General features: G+C 46.3%; 1 protein-coding gene across 1 annotated transcript in view; it reads left to right on the top strand.

The window, feature by feature from the left end:
- The first annotated feature begins 510 nt into the window (after positions 1–510).
- Positions 511–25,206, top strand: part of GRIN2B (glutamate ionotropic receptor NMDA type subunit 2B) — a 167,879-nt gene continuing 143,183 nt past the window's right edge. The window contains exon 1 of the mRNA XM_072867443.1: positions 511–921. Within this exon, the coding sequence (XP_072723544.1) occupies positions 511–921 (411 nt within the window). The remainder of the gene's footprint in view (positions 922–25,206) is intronic.

Here is a 25,206-nt window from a genome sequence, read left to right as displayed (position 1 = left end):
TTATCTGCCTGGTCCCTTCAGTCTCCCTGCCTATACCTCCAGCAGAAGGCCAAACTGATTACAAGCACCAGTAATGCCTTTGTGTTGAGGGTGAGCACTTAGACATGGGCTTGACATAAGCAACTATTCAGTTTCACAAAGACAGCCAATCAGCCATCAAAGGACAATTCTCTATCACTTTTGACTTGGGTCTCAGAGTGACATGGGACCTGAGAGATGACATGATCCCATCTTCTGCTGACAGCTGTTCTCTGAAGGGACTCCAAGCTTTGAAGTAGAGGCTGGACTGGTCTGACCCCCCCGACTTTAACAGAGCCCTGAATGTAGCCAAAGGGCTGGGCATCAGGCAAGAAGGACTGGTGGGAGGAGGGCTAGTGGCTGAGGAATATCAATGGATCTGCCTTGAAGGCTGAGTGCAGGACTGACTTGTCAATTAATCACTTTCCCTTTCTCTTATTTTCCCCCTTTCCTTTTGTTTCCTTCCTCGCTCAGGGAGTGTAAGAGCCGAAGATGAGGCCCAGGGTGGAGTGCTACTCTCCGAGGTTTTGGCTGGTGCTGGCAGTCCTCGCGACAACAGGGAGCGGGGCCCATGCCCAGAAAAGCCACCCGAGCATTGGCATTGCAGTCATCCTGGTGGGGACCTCAGACGAAGTGGCCATCAAAGATGCCCACGAGAAAGATGACTTCCACCACCTCTCAGTGGTGCCTCGGGTGGAGCTGGTGGCCATGAATGAGACAGATCCCAAGAGCATCATCACCCGCATCTGTGACCTCATGTCAGACCGGAAGATCCAAGGGGTGGTATTTGCTGATGACACAGACCAGGAAGCCATTGCCCAGATCCTGGACTTCATCTCTGCCCAGACCCTCACTCCCATCCTGGGCATCCATGGAGGCTCCTCTATGATCATGGCAGATAAGGTAAATTTGAGCTTCCTTCTATCATAGACCTGCAGATCGAAACTTAAAACAGAAAGAAATATCGTATTCTGTGATCCTCAGGTGTAGTCTCATGGGGCTGAAGGGTTGGGGGATTAGAGAGTCTCAGATTCAAAGAGAGATTAAAAGAGCTAACTGTGTGTAGCACTGCTGAGAAGAGCCTATTAATCATGTGGAATTATCTGCAACGGAGAAAAACGGAGGAGGGAAAGGAGCAGGTAGAAGAGAGCTGCAAAAGAATCAGCCTTTTTCTTCTTCCTTAGGAAGGGTAAAGAGCCCCTGACAATTGTGATTTTTTTTTTTTAAGGTTTTATTTTTGCCTGTGTTTTACCTTAGAAGAGCCAAGGATGCTAGCTTGGGTTTTTCCTGCATGCAGCTGGAGGACATTGTGGTATTTTCAGGGATGTTTAATACAGCTCTTACATCTTAATTGGAAAATAATTGAATCTTTAATAAAGCTATCCTCTCTCAGAAATGTTCATTAGCTCCTGAAGTTAAATAGGTGTTAGCTAAAGCAACTAACCAGTCTGAACAGGTTCAGCTAAGTCCTTCTTTTTTCCACTGCACTACTTTATTCCTTCATATCACTGACATTTCGCTGTTTTCCCAGGCCCCAGACAGTCTTCTGGGGAATTACTACACAAACAAGCCTTCCCACCACTGCTTATGAACAGGGCAAGGTGCAGAGACAGCAGCATCTTTGGCCAGCTGATAACTATCAGCCTAGGGGAGCCTCCATGGGGTGCAGCTGGACCTGATACAAGTCTTCCCCCTGGGAGGAACAGGGGACCCAGCAATTCATGCCTGAATGTGCATTTGGCCAGCCGGTGTGGCTGCTGTGGGCCAGTGGGAATATCTGAGACAAGTGGGCTGCCCTTCTCCTTGCAGTCACAGTGCCAGACAGAGTCGGGGCCAACCCCTTTATTGAGAAGACCCTCGTAACCGCACTTTGTGCATCGCAAAGAAGTAAACAGGGACACAAGCCGACAGCCTTTTTCTTTTACAGGTCATTCTTAAGCGAATCTGAGACATTTAACTAGGCAGAATCTTGTCTAACTGAATGAAGGGGGAGAAGTAAGCTAGCCACTGTGGCAGCTTTTCCTCAGAAAGAGATCCAGTGGGCTGAGAAATCCAGGCACTTTCTGTTTTATTTACCTTGTAAATAAATAATCCAGTGCAGGTTAATGTAGGTGAGTAGATGGGAATAAATTAATGACAACTTATTTTCTCACTTTTTGACCAACTGTTTGGTTGCCAAATAACATACAGTTAATATGCAGTGTTATTTTCTCGTATCAGCCTTTGAACTAAAGTAGTCATTGAATAAAATAATCACAGGCATTTTTTTTCTCTCTCTACTTGAATAGTTGCACATGTGATAAAGACATTCTGCCCCATTCCACCCACAGTGAAGCTTTTCTGTCTTGGAGGACAGTCAGGCAACAATGCTGCATCTCGATGCTCTCCTGCCTGCTGCATTGCACGGTTATCGATGTTTGTGTAAAACAGGTCTGAAGCATTACTTGAGAGCTGCATTTCACACTTATGGTGGCATTTTACATTCTCTTTGAACAAGCGTAAGTGTTACTGATGCCAGACCTCCTAAGCACTGGGAAAAGGTCCTTGTGACTTTGAACGTGGCAGGCCAAATTCTGATTTCAGATTCCCGCAGTGTAAATCCAGCATAGCCCCATTGCTTTTGGCAGGATTAGATCAGATTTACGCTGCTGCAATTCAAGGAGGAATTTGGCCTATTGAACTTTGCAAAGATTTTTCTTTCTACCTATCTCTAGTCTCTCCTTGGGAAGGCAGCATCTCCCGCGACTGCCCTGTGTACCCCACTGGCTCGCTTCTAAAGAGCGTTCTGGCAGGCATGCAGCCCATGGGGAGCTCAAAGGTGGAAGCCTTATGAATGGAGACCTCTGTTTTATCAAACTCCCTTTTTTTTTGGTAGTTTTTCAGGCAGGAGAAGCAGGTTACGTACAAAGATCTGCAGTTTTAGGAAAGGCCAAGATTTCTTTTAAACATAAATTGAAAAGGGCTGACCTTTACAGCTTCTGATTCACAGGTGTGTAATCTTTAATGGATAATATTTATTTGATGAATTGAATTAAAATATGGTAGACAGTAAATACATTGATATTCTACTAAAAATACTGAAGTCAGCTTGGTAAGTACTTAAACAATCTATTTTTCACAGAGGTCCTTGACAGAGGCTTTGCTTTTAGTGACTCTTAGTCATGTTCTTTGCAGATGAGTTGTGTGGCTGAGGTTTGATCCTGCAAGCATGGATTGCTTCTTTCAGCATCCCCTCAACACCCACAGCAGTCAGCTGTGATTGAACTTGCTCAGCATTTCACAGGTTCAGACCTGCACTTATAGCTTTGTTACGCTCCCTGTGCGTTTGTGATCAGTAGCGCCAATGCAAACCTAAAGAACACTACAAACCACTAACACCTTGGTGTGACAGATAAGCCCCTCTTCTCTGGAGGTTAATGCAAAAATACTCCTCAGTCAAACCACCTTCCCCAGAGTAGCATGTGAAATTCTGTTTCACCTTCAATGAGGGTTTAATAAGTGTGTCTGGGAGGAAATTTGGGTCTGTGTGTAAAAAGGGCTTTGTAATAGACTGCGAAGCTGGTAAATCGAGACACGAAAGAGCAGGCAAAAAAAAAAAAAAAAAGAAAAAGAAAAAAAAGAGTATTTCAAGCCTGAGTTTTCTTTCTCCCCTGTACATATAGACAGAAAAGTTTTATAATGTGCACCATAGGCTGGCTTCATCTCAGTTAACATGCATCTGGAAGTTTGCTACCTGCCAGCTGGAGGTCTATGCATCATTACCATCAGTGGGGAAGGAGGTACCACCTGAGGACAATTCACCCCACCCACCTCAGGGTGCAGTGGAATGCTCTCGGGATAGTCCTGTGTCTCCCCACTGATTACTGAAGAAGGCTGTACCCTGACTTGCTTGTGATGCCTCAAGTTAAATGCCATGAATCCTGTCCTAGATGTCACATAGCAGGTGGAGGTATTTTGCTGAAAATGTAACATCTGGATTTCCTGATTGTTTTGTTCAAACTCGTGCTCTTTAATATTGCATTTGATTAGATTTTGTAGATAATGTTTATACCTTCTTGTTTTTCCAGTGTTTTGCCTTTTTCCTCTGAAAAATAAGTATAGTCATTTGCATATGTTTTTGCTGTTTCTCTCCTCAGTGCTCATGTCTCTAATCCCACCTGTTTAGCTGTTACAAAGTGTTACATTTAATCTCTGCCTAATTTGGCATCAGAAGAAAATGACCAGATGATCTGTGTGCACACTGCGATCTGGGTTTAGTTCCAGGAAAACGGTGAAGCACAGACACACAATGTGCCTCACTCGAGCTCTGGAGAGACCACTTTTCCGAGGGAGAGTCTTGTCATAGCCAGTTCAGTCCCCTTGGTCTCTGACGAGCGTGCCAGCAGTGATGCCAAACAGCAGGAACTGCAGCAGTCATTTTGTCAGGGCTGGGTGGCCTGGGAGTGATGGCTGAGGGGGTCCAATAGCCCCTGCGTTAGCTCCTCTCAGAGGAGCAAGCCCTGCAGCTGTGGGGCAGGGTAGAAGAGTGGCTGCACTGTTTCAGCCCTACAAGGAAGCACCTGGTCCTTGTTTTGGTGCTGACACCTTGAAAAGGGACTAGGAGCGTAGCATCATCTTACCTGGACCCCTGATGAGAAAGGGAATAGCATGGATCACTGATGATCTGTGTTTAATCTGGAATAGATGAGATGGAGAGGAGAGAAATGTGCACCACCACCAACGCTAGGTTCTTGTGATCCAAGAACTCTGCTTGTTGAAGCTCTCTGGTCTCTTCAGTTTGCCTGAAGTTACCACACTGACCTTTCTTTTTATAGCTTTGTGTTGCCTGATCTTAAGCATTAGCTTGCATTGTCCAGAGGACTGCAGTGCACTCGTGACTGGTGAGCATATCTACTCCCATTCCAGTGTTTAAAATAATGTCTCCTTTCTCCCCAGTTGTTTTGAAAACAGAAATTCAATCCTATCACAGTGTGGAAATAGCTGATGGATGAGGATGCTCTGTGTTAGGAGACTGATGGTGGAAGGAAACCTTCAAGGCTGCAAATGAAGCTTCAGTTCAGATAAGCACACAAACCAATATCTTGTGTTTGCAGATCTGAGACTGGAAACCTGGGCTGGACTTTTCTTCATTATATTTTCAATGTTACCTGCTATTACTTCTGCCCAGATCTAGGAGGTAAAGGAACAGTCACAGAAAAAACAATAACAATGTACATTTATAGGTATCTTAAGAGCAGAGGGAATTGTTGTTCGGATTTAGGACACTTACTGTGTTGGAAAAGATTTAGCTTCTTGCCTAAAAAATGACCACACCATTTGGCTGACTGGTCTGTTTTGTAATGATAGACTATTTATTTTTTTTAAATAACAGAAAAAGTCAAGTTGGTGATAATGAAAGCAGAAAAGGTAAGCGCAGAAAATGCCTTGGGTTCTCTTACAGCACAGCTGGTCCCCATCATTTTTGGTGGAACTGTCCCTTGCTGTTTCTCCACAGTCACATTATTTTGCCAAAGCTTCTTGTCTTGTGCAGCACCCAGGAAAAAAAATACTGGAAAAAGAGGATGATTATGTTTTCCCAGCTGAAAATCATTCTCCTCTGTCTCTGCATCCCTTGCTATTTTCTCCAGGGCTTGCCCACGCAGGGTAGCCATAATGATGGAAATAAAATGGTAGGAAAGAATGATCTATTAAATTGGGCTGTGCCCATAATAAGATCTGTATAAAAGCTGCATGAAACTAACCTGAAATCTAAAACCCGTGATGCTTTCTAGGCCAGATTCTCCTTCCTTTTCTCACACAGCATAGACCTGACTTTTCTGCTATTCCCTGCACTGCCTCGCTCTCTTTTCCCCATTCACACCAAAGCTGAAATTTCTCCTCCGCCTTTCCATCCCCACTTCATAAATCCCTGTCCCGTTTCTTTTCTTTTTTCTGTCAAGGTTTCCAAGACATGTTGTCTCTTTCAGTGCTGAAGGTTGCTGTGATTGCTCCATGCCTAGGCCGTGCTGCTGCAGCAATGGTATTCTTTGGTATTTCGGTGGGGAGCAAGTCCAAGCTCGGACAATAGATGTAAAGCAGCAGGGAAGAAAACTAGCTGCTGGTCAGAGGGGAGCAAAATGATGCTGCAGGTACAGGGAAGCCAAAACTAGTTGGATAAGCTGAGCACCTAGATACACACTGAAACCAGGACAAAGTCAAAGACACTGGGACAGTGCTGCTAAAAGCAGAACATCTGTAATTAAAAGGAAAGCACTTTCACTCTCAGGTTTCCAAAGGTTAAATAATAGAGATGCATGGGGAATGCAAACCTCATTTTTTGGATGTAAATTTGTTTCATTTCCATTAGGGATGACATCTGAAATTTTTAGAGCCCTTGTGTGAAGGAAATTCAGTAAAAAAAAAACCAAAAGAAAAAGTTCCCTTTGAATGGATTCATATGAACTGAAGTGGAAGAAATTCCAAACAAAATACTGCTTAGAAAGGGGAAAAAAAAAAAGACATTTTGATCTGCAAACATTGAAAGAGTATGGTTCAATGTTGTTAGAAGATTTCTATCCCTTTTTTTTTCCTCCAAAGCAAAATTATATGCAGTTCATGTAATTTTACAAAGCATTTTCATTTCTCTGAAACTGCATTTGATGATAGTAATAGTTTAAATGTTTCTTAGACTAATCTAGTGATCCACAAAGATGAGTTTGATTTAAAAAAAATAAAATAAAAACCCCAGCAGTTTCCCTTCAAGCTTTTAATAATTTTATTGAGGACATGATTAATACACTTCTTTTGCTTTTGATACTTAGTTTCCTTTTGCTGCCAAACGAAAGCTCTGTGTAGCTCACAAATAGTGAACTAAGTATCGTGTGTCCTCAAACTACGAGTCTGCTGCAAGAGTTGGGGAGGGAGAAGAAAGGTAGGTCATAGAGATATACAGAAGAAAAGCCAGTATTGTATGCCAATGTTGTTTTTCCCTTGAGTATACACATGTAATAACAGGCCAGGTGGAGCCATAATTTATGTTTACATCTGTGTCTGATCTGTCCATACAAAATTAATTTTTTTCATATAAAGAAAGGGAATATAAGTAGCGTATTTCTGTGGCGTTTAATTAACATCTGAGAATTTCCCTAGAACAATTTTTTATTACTTTACAAATAAATTACAGCACTTAAAATCCCTCAGATATTAGGAAACCTGGAAATGAACTTTTAAGAGCTTTAACCCCTCCCCAGGGCCATTAAATCCTTCAATGTTAACTCTCATTTTCTAAACAAGAGCTCAAGTACTTGTAAATATTATTTCAATGAAAAAAAAAGACTTTTCAAAGAAATGTATTGTTTATTTTATTAAATATGCTATTAAAATAGTCTGCTTTTTAAATTTTTAACATTTCCCTCTACTTTATCTCCCATTTTCTTGTGAGGAACTCCGTTTCAAGGCCTTCACTTTTTTGGGTGTATTGTTTTCAAGAGTCCCAAGAAAAAAAATACGGAGTTTGATTTATTTTTTGGTCACTTAAAAAAAAAAAAGCAACAAGAAATCCCCTTGAAAAAAAAAATCTTATGGAACTGTAACTTTCCTTGAAATATCCCCATCACTTTTTTCCCCCTAATAATTTCTACTGGATGCACTTCATATCTGCCCTGAGCCTTGGAAATGCAGAGCCTTGCACACCTGAAGCCTGAAGGCACCATCTTTGCTTGAGCATCACAGGGGGAGGGGAAAACCTGGAGGGACCCTGATGAGGGTCCCTCCTGTCAAGGTGCCCTGGGGAGCTTTTGGGCAGTGGTAGGGCAGGGGTAGGATGCAGAAAGAGAAGCCTATATGGAGGCGTGGATGCCTTCCCTCAGCAGAAGTTGTCCCAGACAACAAACGCCAAGCAAAACTGAAGTCTGATTCCTTTACATCAGCCTTTTGTAGCTATTTATAAGCTGCTTTATTTTGGGTCATAGAATTCTTCTTCCAGGAGTACTGAGTGTTAGTTTTCTTCTGTTGTTATAGTGATGTTTTCTTTCTAGTGACAGAAGACCTTTCCTTCCCTAGCTCTGAATGCAACCACTGCAATCTACCTGAGGGAAAGTGAAGCTGAATTAACCTCTTTCCTAGTAATGTTTAAATGTGATGTTGCCATTGTCTACCTGGAAATAGAAGGATTGAAATATCTGTGAGGAAAAGGTTGATTTCCACCCAGCTTGGACCTGGCAAGTAATGGGGCTTTTGTGAAAAAGTTCATTCTTGCTAGATTTCTAACCTTGATTTTCACACTGATGATGTTTAGGTAGTGCTCCAAATCTGTGAGCACTTATCTAAAGAAAACCTGGGAGCTTGATGAGATCTGACCCATAGTTATTTATAATCATTATTATAACCCCTTTCTTCAGAACAAAAAAACCAACACAAAAGTATTAAATCAATTTGTGCCATCCCCAGCTGGACAAGGATATTAGTTTCTTCATTCTGGAGCAGGCAGTCCTTTATTACAACCCCAAGCGGTTACTTGTCTCACAAAATCTAAATTAATTACACTCAAATTTGTCCCTACCCTAAACTGGCCTCAAAATGAAATTGAAAACATGGAGTGTGAAATTGCCCGATGCTGCTGCTTTAGATCTGCGTGTCATTCCCCAGTAACCGTGGGACAGAGAGAAACAATTCTTTCCAGGGAATCTCTTATTCTCTTTGCCTTTTATTTGCCTCATCAACCAAGATCAGAGGGGATGGATTATGAAGGTGTTGTGGTTTAACCCCAGCCGGAAACTAAGCCCCACACAGCCGCTCGCTCACTCCCCCCCGGTGGGATGGGGGAGAGAATCAGAAGAGTAAAAGTGAGAAAACTCAGGGGTTTAGATAAAGACAGTTTAATAGGGAAAGCAAAAGCTGCGCATGCAATCAAAGCAAAGCAAGGAATTCATTCACTGCTTCCCATGGGCAGGCAGGTGTTCAGCCATCTCCAGGAAAGCAGGGCTCCATCACGCGTAACGGTTACTTGGGAAGACAAACGCCATCACTCCAAATGTGCCCCCCTTCCTTCTTCTTCCCCCAGCTTTATATACTGAGCATGACGCCATATGGTATGGAATAGCCCTTTGGCCAGTTGGGGTCAGCTGTCCCAGCTGTGTCCCCTCCCAAATTCTTGTGCACCCCCAGTCTCTTGCTGGCGGCATGGTGTGAGAAGCAGAAAAGGCCTTGATTCTGTGTAAGCACTGGTCAGCAGTAACGAAAACATCCCTGTGTTATCAACATGGTTTTCAGCACAAATCCGAAACATAGCCCCATACTAGCTACTATAAAGAAGATTGACTCTATCCCAGCCAAAACCAGTACAGAAATAAGTTAAAGGAATTATATATACACAGGCTGGAAAAAAACAGGGTACAGAAAAAGATATAATTGCAGTCTGTGACTCTGTTAAGGGTCTGGAGGAACTGATATATGAAGAAAGACTGAAACAGCTATATGTGCATATTGTAGATTGGGTGAACAATGAGTCAGGATATGATTTATATACGCAGTGAATAGAAGGAGACTAAGATTAGAGAAAATAATGCTTGGTGTAGCTGCCAGAAGTAGAAGTAGGAGTGACAGGATAAAGTTGAGAAAAGATATTATATGATATATTATGATATGTGGAATGATAATATTAAATGATATATATGGGTATGAAGAAAAAAGTTCAGACACTCAGTTTTCTTAGGATGTGCTCTAGTCTCCTTAGGGAAGAGCATGGAAACCATGTTGCTTCAGCTGTTATCAACCAGGACTGAACTAAGTGCTGGAGAATGTGTTATAGAGCTAGAGTGGAGGAGAAAGAGGATGTATAAGGTGAGAGACAGGAAAACTTCTCCTGAATCTAGGATTGTGGAGAAAAAAAAAGAAAGGGGGCGGGGGAAGAGAGGGTTTGATTGAAGTAAGTTCTGAGAGTGACTGGAAAAAAAATACCCTAAAGACTCTGTCGAGGCAATTTTTCTCTGTGCTTTGGCAATAGCTTCTAGCTGTGTATTTATGAGATTCCTGATAATAACAATAAATGTATGTTTCAGAGGAAAGGGGGAAGAAGGAATGAAGGAGATGGAGAGCCTAAAGCCGGCCAGGAAAAAAGCAAAAAAGGCAGGCACACACAGTGAGGAGGACTGATCTACAGGGTGCCAGCAGAATCAAGCAGGTCTGGTAGACCAGAGTCCTCACTGCAGTTCTCTCTAAAACACGACTTTAAGACAGTTGCTCAACTTCGGTCTACAGCAATTTGCCCTTTGCAAGAAGACTGTAACGATGTTTTTGTAAATTACTTTGAGCTCTACAAAAGGCAAAGGCTACCTAATTGCTAGGGAGCAATTAATGGATTTTTCTAGCCGAAGTAAATACAATGCTTGATATGAAAATCTGGACTCCAGGAGGAGAAGCTGTAACCCCCATTAGAGGTGGTTGAATAGCTGCGGCATGCAGGAGAGCTTATTGTATGCAGGGCTGATAGTACCGTCTATTGTAAGCTTGCCCAACATTCCCCATTATAAGGTCCTCTTGGGGGTTTCCTGTAACTTTGCCAGACTATGACTGTTTGAGCAAAGTTTCCTATGCCAGGTGTATGCCTCAAGCTGATTGATTTATTTCGCTATTTATTTGGAAAATAAAACAGCTCTCTGAAAATGTGGCACACGAAGATACATGATTTACCCATGTTGCAAGTGCTGGCACGTTTTCTTCCAGTGGTCCTCAGAGCAAGGGCCCAGGTCTGGAGACGGTGTCTTGCAGGGGAGGACTATTAACCAGAAATGTGCTTTTGCTACCACTGCATAGATTGCCCCAAGTTTGGCCTTGTTATAAACGTGAGAAACTGCATAATACATCGCAGAGTCTTTTTAGATGTTTGCCACGTATCTCTCAAAGAGATCTTGTCCTTGCAAGCCGTGCTTCAAAACTGCACTTGGACCTGGGGGCTGCACAGGTCATGCTGGGGCCAGGGCTCTTCTGTGGGGTCCCAGTGGGATCCAGCCGGGAGAAATGCACTGTGCAGCAGGGGATCTGGGCTGGAGCATGGGTGAGGTGGGGGGCACAGAAGGCGTGATGAGCCAGCGTGGCGGAGGAGCATCTGGAAGAGATCCTGAAAGGAGGAGAGGGGGCTGGGGGCTGGAAAAAGGTAGGAAGCAGGACATGGGGAATAGGAAAAGGCGGAGGGGGAGAGGAAAGAGGAGACTTGCCTGCCCAGGTGATGCTGCCTGGCTTCCCATGGGAGCAAGAGCTGGGGAGCGGGGGTGGCAGAACCACTGAGCGAACAGGACGTGGGGTGTGAAACAGGTGGAAAGCTGTCGGGTGGAAACTGGGAGAGGAGAGTAGGCCTGGGCTGAGGCAGGGCACAGGGCAGTGGGATCGGGCAGCAATGCTTTCCCTGTGAGCGCTGCCTCCCCCTCCGCTTGGACAGAAATATTCCCTCCCTGCTCTGCGCTGAGCCATGAAGGGAGTCAGAAATGGCTCCTTGGGGTGGGACGGGGACACTGGCATCAGTCCTGCCCCCTGGGGAAAGGCCAGCAGGTCTCCCAAAGCGTGCCTGGGGCTGGCTCGGCTGTGCTCCCCTTAGCCAGCATGCCCTGTGCCGGGGCCCCAGGCCTGGTGGGGACAGGGAAAAGCTCCTGGGAGGAGGGGGCGAGCCCCCCGCAGCTTCCCCCGTCTGCCATCTGCCTGGCTTGGGGCCAGCGTGGCCACCACCAAGCCTCTGCACTGGCAAGGACAGACAGAAGCCGTTGGGAGGATGCTCTGTGATGGAGCTGCTGGCTCCTCCAGGTGTGTGCTCCTGCAGCGTCGTGCTTTGTCCCAGCTCCTGCTTGGGCAGTCGCTTTGCTGCTCGCTTTCTGCAGAGGCAGAGCTGCGTCCTTAACCCTGGCTTGCTGCAGTAGTACGGAGGTGTGGGCTGAAGAGCCACACGGCATAGCCCTGCCGCGGGGCTGGGCAGCGTGGCCACTGGGCTGCCAGCCTTGCTGGGTCTCGAATCCTGCTCCACACCTGCCCCCCTTCTACTCCTCTCGCTTCTCCTGCTTCCCTTCGTCTCACCCTCTCCTGTCTGTCACTCTACCCATTTCTTAATTATTGTTTGCACTGTGCTTTGAAAATGCAGTGTGCGGTATAAATGTTAAGTGTTTTTATTATTATTATTATTTCTCCTTTTTCATTTGCATCCCTCACCCTCTCTTCTCTCGCTATTGTGGCTTCCAGAGAGAACGTGTGGGCTTACATTATTTATAGCTGTGTGAGAGTAATTACAGAAATGATTTAATTACTCAGTTAATACCGTTCTCCACATCACCAGCTTGACAAGCTGGTGATCCTCTAACTGCAGCCGAACACAATCTAGCGTTGTCTATACCACGTCATGGATGAGTGGGTAAGGGGAGGCGAAGCTTGGGGAAAAGTTTGTGACGGCCTTGCACATTGCTGGTTACTCCCCTCGGGCTAAGGGACGAGGCTGCTGAGCCCATGGGGACCTGGCCGGGGGTGCTGTGTGGTGCTGCCTCAGCTGGGCCAGAGCTGCCCGTGAGGATGTGGTGGGTGGTGAGGGTTTGTGGCTCCCAGCTGACGGGGCCTCCCTCCAGCGCAAACCTACTTGAGCTGAAGTTTCAATGTTTGGTGTGTTGCATTAACCAGCTCTTCACATTTATCAAAGGTCAGAGATCTGGGAGGGATTTATTGTCTTAACTTCTATTTAAGCCTACCAAATCATAGGGTTCACACACCCTGCATGGGGCTGAGTGCGAGCTAAAATTACTGATGCCAAAAATGTTCTTCCTTGCAAGTGGCTGCATGTAGCTCTGACCCTCTTGAAATAAATGTTTTCCCTCCGAAGGGAATGGCCTCTTGCTGAGACTCGCCCCATTGGAAATACAGTGTTTCCATCACTTCCAGTTCATGAAGGCTTGTGGGGAGCAGGGAATCTCCCGTTGCTGGTGCAGTATGGAAGGAGGTTGAGAGAGGAGAGTACATGCTTTCCTTCAGGGGATGCACTGAGCCGATGGTTACCAATACCTTCTAGTTATCTACTAGAGACGGTTAACCCTCCCCCCCATCTAGTGAGTTCAGGAGAAATGTAAGGAAGATGATCCTCTTCTGAAGGTATTGTAGATAAAAAGGAGGGGTCAATGGATTCTTAACAAAGGAGACAGTCGCTTGGGAAGTGGAGAGAGAGGCTCTTGTTGGATAATGGTGCATTTGTCAGATAACGGTGTATGGAGAGAACATCTCTCAAAAGTGCCTGCTGTCTGTGTCTCCAAGTTGCCTGGCTCCATTTGGGCTTCTTCACGGCCTGGGCTGTGGGCCAGGCTCAGCCTGTTCCTCGGCGCGGCAGGGCTGGGTGGGCGGCGGGAGGGTTGGGAACAGGTGGCATTGGGGCTGGTGGAGTGGAGCGCCTTTTCCACGCGGCACTGCCTGCCAAGCTGCTGGGCGCAGGACACCTGGTATCTGGATGGGCTCTGCCCACCTCCCAGGAAGCGATTGCAATCGAAGAAGTAGGCTAAAATATTTTGAGTGTGAACAGTGACTATAGGTGCCTTTTTTTTTTTCCGACATCCAACGTGAGACAGGCTAAGGCAGCCCAAATTTGAAAAAATGCTGGGCATCTCCACCTTCTGAAAGTTGGGCCTTTCATGTTGTATCTCTGAATGGACACTCAGAGTCCCTCATCACTTTTGCAAATCCACCCTAGAGGATTTTCTCCCCCCCTCCCCCTGCATCTGGCACGCTTGAAAGCAAATTTTATGACCTGACATTGGAACAGCTTGTTGAGAAGACAGAGTGCATGGAAGGGTGATGGAACAAGTAATTTTATCAGCTCCCAAATGAATGAATCCCGTTTTCAGTGAATTTACATCTCATAGTGAATTGACTCTTTAACTGAATTATATACTAAGACTGTAATGGGAGCTCAGCCCTTGGTAGACACCAGAGAGTCCACAGAGGAGAGAACCTGAGCTGGGTGAAGAGATTTCAGAAGAGCTGAACTCATCCTTCCACCAATGGTGAGGACTGGGGCCATTAAAAGGATCTAATTTCTCCACCCACTCCCCTATTTCAAGTAGAAGTTGTCCAGTCCAAATAAGTGGGTGTGCCCATAGCAACTTCCATTTTTCAGGAGCTGGCTACACCTCCTCCCTACAATAATCCCATTTCCCCAAAGTGTCCTGTTGTTTTTCTCCCAGTCTCTGCTGTGTCTTTTATACCCACTGGCTCGGCAAGAGAGATGGACGGTGGTGCCCCGGGGGCTGTGTGTACAGGGGCTGCCCAGTACAGGCATGCTGCCAGGTCAGGATGAAGTTTATTTGCTTGCCCAGTGAGCCTTTGACTGTGAGCAGGTGAATCATACACACTGCTGTGGGGCCAGACAAAGGCTTTGGGACTGTGTGCTGTTGTGGGCTGTATTTTGTACAGCACTGTAAGAATTTAATTCTCCTTGAGTCCTCTGCCCCTTTGTCAAATCAGGTGGAAATTGGCCAGCAGGTTCAAGAGTTACTGGGAAGCCTGACTCATGTATGCACACACACACCCCCCCCAGGTTTGCAAGAGCCTAATTTCCTAAAGAAAACAAGCTAAAAATGCACGCAGAAGGTGGGCAAAGACCTGCGTCGGAGTGCCTCGGGAGCTGTGATTTCTGCACAAGTGACCCATGCAGAGTGTGTCCCAAACACGCTTGCAGTGTGCTCGCCCTCCCTGCCACGCGCTCCCACAGTGACTCACTCTGATTCACCCCAGCGCGGTCCTGCTCTGTGATTCGCATAGACGAGCATGTAATGTGAGCAGCGCTGTCTCTTGGGGCTGGGCACTTGGTTCACACTTGTGCTCGGTGCACATGTGTGCGCTCTGTGACTCACGCTACCGCACCGCGGTGGCTTGGATCGCAGCAGCAAATGAGACATAGTCATGAACAGGCACTTGCTCGGTGTCGTGTGCTCCTATCGGTTAGCTTTTGAAGGAGAACATGGTGCAAGGCTCGGGGATTTTAATATTTCTATCCAAAAACAGACCTCTTGAGAAAAGAAATTAGCCTGATGACAGCAGCAGTAATTGGATTATTCCATTAGTATCTTCTGTGGAAGAGGAGGGCACGTGCCTTTAGCTATATTTTCAATGCAGAGACTTAAAAATTGCACTTAAAATGTGAATAGCACCTTGGTTTTCTTCATAACTGACAAGCAGACATCTGTTTTCTGTCCCACTTTTTTCTGCCTTTGGGCTGGCTGAGCTTTCTGTCTAGCCTTATTCTTAGCCTTGTGGCAAGGCTACAGCAAACTGTGGTGGTTTGGGTTCCTCAAGTGGCATTGAAGGACATCAGGGCATGATCTAACCAGCGGGTGCCTTGGGTGGGCTGAGGACAAGCCAGTCTGAAGGTGAAAATAAGGGAGTATTTATCCCTTGATCTAGAGGAACAGGTGTGCTGAAAGGGCTGAACCCCTGGGAAGAGAAGAGACGGGAAGATCTGAAAGGCGTAATGAGATGAAATGTGGGGCAGAGAAGTGCACAGCAAACTTTGGACATGTCTCTGAGCAGTGAGTCCTCCTTGGCTTTATGGGTTAATCTCCTGGAGTTGCAGTCTGAACACTGAAATTGTTTATAATGGGACTGACAAAGTTTTGGAGTATGTGCATGCCTGCAGGAGACAGCACTGTTGAGGTGGAAGGAGATAGGGCAGAACTGGACAGAGGATGAACCAGCCAGCCTTCTATTTCTGCTAGTTTTGATCATCTGACAGACTCCCCAAACTCATGTGGCCTCCCTCTCTTTTGTTTTAAAAGTCTCTGATTATCTTTTGGTAAACTTTTGCTTATTTGGAATCTGCCAGGTGGGTTTTGCTGGGCTTTGGGCACATCCAAATGTTTGATACAACCATTACCTGGCCAGAGATGTAATTTTTTTTGCTAGTCAATTGGTTCCTTAGTTTAGAGTCACTTTGTGCTCCATTAATTAGGCCTTCACGCAAAATGTTTAATGCCAAAGCATGCTCGCCTGCAGATGGTGGAACAGCTTCATTTAGGGAATGGCTGGAGACCTCACCAGGCTGCGCCATTCCTCGTGCCCATGGTCCATTCTCCCCCAATGAGCCATGCTGCCGTTAACCTTCGCTGTCTCCGTGTCCTGGCATGAGGCCACAGGGCTCATCTTCGCCAGGGCTTGTCCCAGCCGTTCCCTCTGTCTGATCCCTCTGCCCTTGCCTGAGCTCCCTTGGAAGATTTTATGTGCACATGCGGATTTTAAGTTTCATCTGCTTAACCGTTATAAACTGAAGCTGTGGCTGGCAGCTTTCTTGCCAGAGGCAAAATGGGCTGGCAAAAACGTGCTGTGATACTGGCCACTGGGAGGAGAAACGGTGTGAGTGGTATTTGTTTCCTGCTGTGCTTAGGGCCACATTTCTGTCCAACAGTGTCGCTCACTGGCCACTGTACCGGTCCAGCAGTGTGTTGCTCTATGTCTTGAGACATGCCTGTAATAATACTCAGTAATATACAGTACAAGCTGTGGGGAAGCATTTTGTGCTTCCAGAGTGCCAGTAGCCAGCCAGCAGCTCCTGCCGTGCTGCTGCTATAAAATACACAAATCTCTTGAATCATACATTGATGGCTTTTTTGTTTGGTAGTAGAGGAATGAGTTTAGTTTTTCCATTTCCTCCTCTCCTGGTATAGTCTAGACTGAAATACTAGGAAAAGGATTTTCTCGCTTGGCATGTTCGGGTTTCTGTGGCAAGGGAGAGTGGTTTTGTATGGGAACGGGTAACAGCATGTGGAAGACATGTGGCCGTGTCTCTGTGTAACCATGCTCATTCAGAAGCATGTCCTGTCCTCCATGCTGCATGCATCCCTGCTATCAAGGAATCCTTTTGGCCAAATGTTTTGCTGCCGTTTCATGAATAAATTGGATAGGGAAATGAGCTGACATGAGTAGGTTAGACATGAGGTGACAAGGATCTTGTTGTGACTATCAATTTACTTCTTTGCCCTTAGGAATCTGTAGGGGATGGTCTTCTGGGAACTCATCCCCTGGGATTTGTTCCTTCAGTTACAAGGAGGGAACCTCCAGAGGATAAAGTCATATTCTGATATTCCTTCCTTGCCGCTCATCTGGCCTTATTATTCTTCGTACTGGTCCACCTCCATGTGCTAGCACCCTTTGAGGGGTAGCCCCTGCAGAATGGGTGGGACTTCTCGTGGGGGCTGAGAAAAGGCGGCAGAACTGTGCCAGGGGTAAGAAAAGGATGAGGAGACCTGCTGAATGGGGATGTTTGACAAAAGGCAGCAGTGTGGAGGAAGGGCTTAGGGTACCCAAGAGTGAGGGTGGAAGGAGGCGAGGGTGTGGGAAGAGGAGGTTTGACATGATGTTCAGAGTAATTCATAGACTAAAGCAGGCAGGAAGGTCTCAGGGTGAGATCAGATAATTAATTAACAACTGCAGGGATGCATCTTCCTCTCTCAGCCAGCAAAACGTGCATTGTGTGACTTCTAGTGAGCGTATCTCTCCTGCTGCTTCTCTCGCGTACCCCATGGCCAGATGCACTCAGCAGCCCTCAGCTCTCTTGCAAACATCCCATATGTGCCTTCTCAAGGCCATGGACCAGAGGCTGGAGCTGCTGGTGGCTACTATCACCCTGTATCCTGTTGCCGTCTCCTTGGTGACATGTGCTGCCACCCTGCACTGTCCTCATGTGGTTTGCCATGTGTTCCCAGTTTTTGCCTTGTCCTGGGAGGTCTTTGTAGGGGGCTTTAAAGAAAGGAGCGGGGGCTCCAGTTGCCTTTTCTCCCCCTGTTGCCCAGGAGTCAGGATCTGGCCCCACTGCTGGTGAGCACCAGGCTGGGAAGGGAAGGCAGTGCAGCGAGGAAGGAGTGACTCATTCTCCAGAAACAAAGCAAATGCACAAAAATGTGTCTGCACCTAAAGATGGGGAAAAAAAATAGAACTTAAGACTCAAAAGGTTCACTTCAGTTGCCCGAGTACCCCCAGAGGAAAACTCTTTGTTGCCAAATACTTTCCCTTCCACAGCCCCATTATTTTTTTCCCCTTAGTATTTTCCCTTAATGGTTGAATCGTTTAACACCACATACAAAGTCAGATCTGGCCGCTCTGGCGTGATTCTGGGTTGCCATGGCAATGAGGCCTGTCTCTCCAAATTAGGACATTTTTCCTGCTGCCTTTTCTATGCGAGGCTTTCTCTCATCTCTTTTTCTCTTACTCTCCCTTGATGTCTGAAGTGCTGAGCGCTGCCTCCTCTCTCGCACGCTCCCTGAAAGGGATCAGACTTTGCCCGTCTGAATTAATTCCTCTGAAGCCCGTGCCAGCTTGGCGTGCTGGATCTGCGAGGACCAACTTTGTGCTCCTCAACGAACCTGCTGCAGGATCAGGGCAAGGAGGGGTAGGAGAGGTGTAAAGGTGGTGAGGTTAGCGGGGGACACCAGTGTGTGACTGTGATGTGCTTATTCCCTGCCCGGTACATCATTGCCTCATCTCTGCCTGGGTGCTGCCAGGGCTGTCTGGAGCTGGGTGCTGGGGTGAGAGCTGCTTAGCTTAAAATGTATCTTAGGACTAGAAAAACTAGTGGAACAAACCTGGGGTGAACATAAATGTGCTGGCATGCACAAATCTGTTGGACAGCCTTGGCTCCCCAAGGTCCCATCCTCTATGGGGCAGGCACCTGCAGCGAGCCCATAGGAGTCATCTGTCTCTTTGGGGTGTTGTGCTGCTGGGCCTTGTCCCCTAGATATGCAGAGCTGTGCCTGGTACGTGTCAGTGCGCTGAAGCAGACAAGTGGCTTTACACCACTTCTGCACCTGTATATTCCCCGTGCTGGCTTGGGATTTGGCGTGAGTCAGACCCACCTCAGTTTATTCTGGCTGCTGACAGACTCCCAGGGCCCCTGTGGCAGCTGGGATTAGTCTGACACAGGGATGCCACCAGCCAAACTGTCTTCCCTGGGCTATGCCTCCGACCCAAGGGAGTAGGAAGAGAAAGGAGTTGGCACAGGCAGCACTAGAAACTCGCAGAAATGGAGGCATGCCCATAGTGGGCAGGTCCGGGTGGCTGAGTAATGTCAGGGGCTGGGAGCAGATCCGCTGTCCCAGGGGAGTGTCATCACGACAGTGTGAGGTGATGCGTGGCAGAGCAGTATGGTCCAGCGTTTTCTGCCCATCAGGGCAGAAATGAAAAGGGGATGTGATGAGGTTTTCTTGCTCATTATTTCCTGGCCAAGTAGGCTACTACCCCAAGACCAGTTTTTAAGCTTGTGACATATTTTGGGACTTTCATGTATAGCAGAGGGCAGAAAATTAGGGGAGGGCAAAAATAATGGATGATGAATGTTTGGAGTGGAGAAGAAAGTGTAAATTTTTGGTTGAAAAGATGATTGGCCTCAAAGCCTGTTCCATCCTGGCCATGGTATGGCATTGCTGTTTTTCATAAAAGATGCTCTGGAGCTGGGGGCAGTTGGCTGTGAAGTGAAGAGCATAGCAGAGTGATGTGCCATGGCTGAAGTCCTTGGGCTCAATCCCAGGTGCTCTGCACCTTTGGCTGCCGTGGGACGGCAGTAATGTCCCGCTGGACTTATGGGGTGATGAGGCACACTCCTTTTCTCCAGGAAGCCAAAAGTCTTGATTCTGTTTAATGATGCAGCGTTAAATGAAAAGAGGTGGGTGGGAAAAGAGGTGGGAAAAGACTTGTAAATTGGTTTGACGCGTAGTGGTAGGGACTTTGCTATACTGTCCCAGTAGACTTAAAGTTGTCCAGTAAATGTTAATTTAGAAACCTTTTTGTAATGATGTGTGAACTGGTTTAGATCAAAAGCTGATTTAGCTCAGTATTCTGCATCCAACAGCAACTGATAGAGGATCAATTAGTGATACTTCCTCAGAATATTCTCCAAGCATCCCGTGAGTTATGGCTCGGGACTTTCTAAGCTAGTCAGTGTATCTTTGTATTTAGTAGGCTGGATAGGTTTTTCTTCCATACACTTACCCACATGCAAATTCTTGGCATTTGTGAACTCATGCACATTTTTAGCATCCAAGAGACAAGGAGTTTCACCACTTAACTGCTCATGGGGTGAAGAAGTTCTTCTTTGTTGGAAACTTGCCACTTGGCATTCTCGTTTGATATCCCCTTATTCTTTTACTAGAAAAAAGTAGCTAACAGTTATTCCCTCTTCACCTTCTCTATCCAGCCCCTGATCTTAGAAGTCCTTACCATATTCCCCCCTAGCTGTCACTTTTCTGCAGGAGAATTGTAATTTATTTTATTTATTTCATTGATTCTCAGGAAGACCTTTCCAGTTGTGTCATCCATCCTCATACCTTCTTTGCCTCTTCTGCATCCTTTTGGGGGAGGAATTCAACAGAAACTCTCCAGTGGAAACAAGGAAGATCTGTAGGCTGTGGGTATTACTTGCAGTGTCTAACTGAGCTGGCCCTGGCACAGATATAACATGCCCTGTGCTATCCCAAGGGATTGTTTTTGGCTCTGCCCTCTGAGATATGGGTAAGAGGTATAGGTGCCCATCGCTGTTTGAAGGGCAGTTACAAAGATGATGGAGCCAAACTGTTCTTGGTAGTGCCAGACAGTGTAATGAGAGGCCATGGTAGCTCCTTAGACATCAGGAAAAATGTTTTCAGCAAGAGGGTAGTGCAGTGCTGGAACAAGGGCCCTGCGTTCAGCCACAGCTGATCGGATCTAGTGTTGGTGATGGTCTCATTGCGAGGGGATCCTTCAAGGCTCTGTCCTGCCAGCATTTCTGTGATGCCATTAAGATGCCCCAGAAGTGATATGTAAGTGTGAGGTGCAGAAAATTTCTAGAATTGTCCTTATGGTACAAAAACTCTCTGTGACTCTTTTTTCCCCTGCAATTTCACTTTATATTGGCATTGATCTATTAAGTTTTTGTCCTTCTGCTGCGTCCCTCTAGCAAGCGCACTGCAAGCTTTTGGGCTGCAATGCTGAACAGGCGGGTGTTTAGCACTCTCTGACCCAGGAGCGGATCCTGTATCCCTGGGAAGCTGCAATGTGCTGAATAGCTGCTGTAGAAGTGCCCTGATGTTACCGTCAGCCTCCTGTCTGTGGCACGCCAGTGCTGCCTGCCCAGCTGCACGGGGACACTCGAGCAGGCCCCTGCTAGCAGAGAGCAAGGTGTGGGGCATGGCTTGGAGCGAGCTTGGTTTGCTAGGCAGAGCAGCAGCTGGGTCACAGGGGGGATGCAGCAGAGGTCTCGTAGAAGCAACTGACACCTGAATCATTGCATGCCTGGGAGAGGGAAAAGCCAATGAAAACAACAATTAAAAACAACAGAGCAAAGCTCCTAAGACTTCTTGTAATTGCAACAGATGTATCTGAAGCTTCCTCAGGTGATAAGCGGGTTTTGGTGGCGCAAGCTGGAAAGATGGCTGAAAACTTAGATGTGCTGGGATATGGAGGCGGGATGCTTACCAAACACCGATTTTGCTTCCTAAACTTTCAGTACTTTCTTCTTCTATTTGTTCCTGAGATATCCTGAAACTTGTCTTTCTTGTAATGCTATTATTTCAGGTGCTTGCCCTGTCCGGAATGCAGAGATAGCTTCAGCAGTTAGAATGTGCAGGAGTTAAAGGCTGAATTTCTAGTCACCTTATTTTATGTCTGCCCTGACCCTAACTGTTTCTGGTCCCAGCATCTTCATTGTTGTGCTGCTCTCGTAGCTTCATGACTTAGAGAATATTAAGATTGAAAATGAATGGGGAACAGGAAAAAGTATCTAGATTTAACAAAATAGCGGTGGGGGGGTGTGTATGTCTGGGAGAGGTTACCCTGAAAAGAATTTGTTCTGAAAGGGTATGGGACTTGCAGAATGGAGGGGATTTCAAAGGCTTTGTTTAACATTAATAATGCTACATTATACATGTAAATGCCATTATTAAAGGCTTCTGGGTATTTCAGCAAAAATAATTAGAAGGAAAACTTTGGGGCAACTTGTGTAAATCAAACCAAGAGAATGAGCTGATGGCAAGAATGAATAATTATTCCCTTGCCTCCTACTGCATCCCTGCCTTAATTTCTACTGCATCCTTTCCCCTGGTCTAGAACAAACAAATAGCCCCAGAACAAAACAAGAACAAAACAAGAGCACTCGGTGCTCTGAGCATCATCTGGAAAGAGGGAACTGAAGTTCTCTCTCTGAGTGGCTGGCAGAATTGAGGGAGGACTAAGGGAAAAGCAACATGACGAAACTCTCAGGCCTCCCTAGAAGTGCAAAGAATTTAAATCAGTGCTTGTAAAATGCAATGATGAATAAGACAGGTAGGTAAAATTCTTGCATGTAATACCCAAGTACTTGAAGTTTTTGCCAGAGGGGAACATTTTCACCCCCTTGCTTTCCTTGAGAAACAATTCCCTTTAAATTGGATTGAAAAATGCAAGATGACTCTTTATGTGTGGATTACTGCTACAGGATGACTGCCAAAACAGTCAACTACAGTGAACAAAATAGGAAATATAATTATTGCTGCAATTTCAGATCACAGAGAAAGAATTGTAGCTGCCTCTAGGAAAAACAGAGACGTAGCATTTGAAGGAAAAAAATTTTTAATTTTCCCAGCCGTGGAGTCCCACAGGAGAGAGCTCATGGGGATGAGGAGAGCTTTCAAAAAATGATGAAGATCAGACTGCAATCCAGTATGCGTGTGCAATATCCACACGCTTCTGAGCAACAGAAAACGTACAGGGACGGCACACTTGGATTCTGCGTGCTGATATAATGCGTGTGTCTCCACTTCCTTGGCAGATCCTTATGGACTCCAGTGAGGCTCTTCACAGGCATGGCAGAAACCGCTATGCAGTCAGCAGTGGGATCAGAGCCCAAAGCAGCTAAATGCTGCTAACCAAAACCGAGAAGAGAACCAGAGCCTTTGGATGGAGATGAAGGGAAAGAATGAAAATTAGAGTCCACTTACAAGTTCCTCTTGCAAAAGCTCATGCTGATCATTTGTCATTTTAACTGCAATCAGTATTTTAAGGGGCATATTCTACTTTGTTCTTTCTTTGGGGACAGGCACTTAAAGTATCTGGAGATTATAGAATGTGAATAGCGTATGAATATACGCTCAGCATACTGGTGTATATGAAATGTTTCTAAATGTATAGTAGAGCTGCCTGAAACGTTTTCCAGTGGAACAATTTTCTGCTGGAAAATGTTGATTCTACAGTATTGAAAAGTCCCCTGGGAACGTGTCAGGCCTGTCACAACTGTGGATGGAAATGAGGCAGGTTGGGCAGTCTGCGGAGAGGCCGTGCGGCTCTTCCAGATCCCTCGCCTGCCAGCTGAGTAGATGACAGGCTAAAAAAAAATAATCTTTTTGTGATGTCCCAAAATGGACTTTTTCAGGTATTTCTCTTTTGTAAATTATGTCAAATATTTGACTTGTCGTACATGATAATGGGAGAACTTTTTGCCCTGCAACTACAAACAAAACGGCAATTCTGTTTCCTTGCCAGCTCGAGAAATGCAGCGCAATTACCCACATGTGCCCCTTCAGACAAAATCCACTGCTGTAATGCCCTCAGGCTGCTCTGGTGCCTTTCTCATCAGCAAAAGCCCAAAACATGCAGGGCCCATCGCTATCGAAACTCTCTCTCGATCCTGGTAGTCTTCAGCCTTTTCGGCCTCATCCCCCCCCATCACCACCCACTGCATAGATGCTTCCCCATCCTAAGGACATATTTAGGTGCTGGGTATAGGGTGGGATGGGGCAACAGGGAAGAGCTGGCTACCTACAGAAAGCATGGGAGGTGAAAGAGAGTGGCAGAAAAATACTATGTGTAGTTCCCCTGGTGCTTCTTTCTGTGCTAGGAGTCCCCACTTTGGTCTGAGGACTCTTATCCCTTCTTCTGAGGGGCAGTGGTGGCCTGTGGGGCTTGCAGGGGGGAGAGAGGGGAGGAGATGTGGCAGCGGGGATTTATAAGTGCAGGATGATACAGCCTGTGACAGCGATACTGCGGAGACAGAGGCTGTTTGCTAGGAGCAGTGAGGGGACATTGAGCTGAAGCTGTCAGAGATCTGGGGAAGGCAGATGGGATGGGGGGGCAGGACAGGCAGAGAAGCAAGAGATTTCCATTCTGAGGACGCGCGCATGGTATGTTGGAGAGGGGCCGTGCTCGGTGCTCAGTGCTGACGTCTTGTGTAACGTCTTATTCTGCTGTGTTCAGTGGGAGCTTGTGTGGGTCCAAGATATCATGTCTGCATACTTGTGTCTGCAAATATATCTTTGGGAGAGCCTAGATAAAAAAAGGATGCTTTTTGACTTTGCTGTGCCATGCTGCTGCCTGGGCCTGGTACATCTAAACCACACCTATGAAAGAGTGATATCCTTTTCCCATATAGGTCTGTGTTCTTCTCTCCAAGTCCTGATGAGTAGCACGGTGGGTAGGAGAGGTGCTTTGCTTGGACTCTGTATGGTGATTGTCCAGGATGCTTAGAATTTTACCTTCTGCAATTGGACTTATCTGCAATTTGACGCATTGTGTGACTTGTGAGCAGGGTGACCTTTGCGGATCTTCTTGGTCATCCTGCAGAGCAATGTCAGTCCAAACTACATTGCTATGGATAATATCCAGGGAATACAGGGGTGCAGAAATGACAGCTCTGTAAGGGGCATGGCTCATAAAATAACAGAGCCAGACGTACTTGTTAAAAGGAGTCCGTTCTGCAGCTGTGAATGGGTGACTGAATCTGCTTCCAGAGTTTGTAATGAAGATGACCAATCATTCACCAATAGCATCTGCTTGTGTTTCTGCATGACCAGAAGCCCTTGGAAAATGGAGCGATCACCAGGTCTTTCCAAGAAAGGCTCGGCCATCACCAGAAATGTATTCTAAAACCAGCTGTTCATGGGCAAATCCCACACGTAAGGGTAGTGTTGATTTGTAATGTGCACTTCGTTTTGAGCAGCTTTTGACTAGTAATTTCTGAGCTGCCTGAGCAAGCCCTTGCACAGAGGACACGTTCTCCAGGGCTTGTGGGGACATGCAACTTTAAGATGCTTTGGCAGGAGCCAGCTGTAGCCAGCTGTTGTGTTACAGGGACGCTCCCCTTACTCCTGTGGAGCAGCCTGTGAATGGATGCTGAATGAAGCTGGCTCCTTGGCTCTGAGCGACTGCTGGAAAGCACATGGCACCAGGAGTAAAATGAGCTAAGGAAACATGCTGAATAGAAGA

Source organism: Ciconia boyciana, chromosome 1, assembly GCF_034638445.1.
Source record: "Ciconia boyciana chromosome 1, ASM3463844v1, whole genome shotgun sequence".
NCBI lineage: Eukaryota > Metazoa > Chordata > Aves > Ciconiiformes > Ciconiidae > Ciconia > Ciconia boyciana.
Note: the sequence above shows the minus strand (reverse complement) of the source record. Positions and strands in the feature narration are given on the sequence as shown.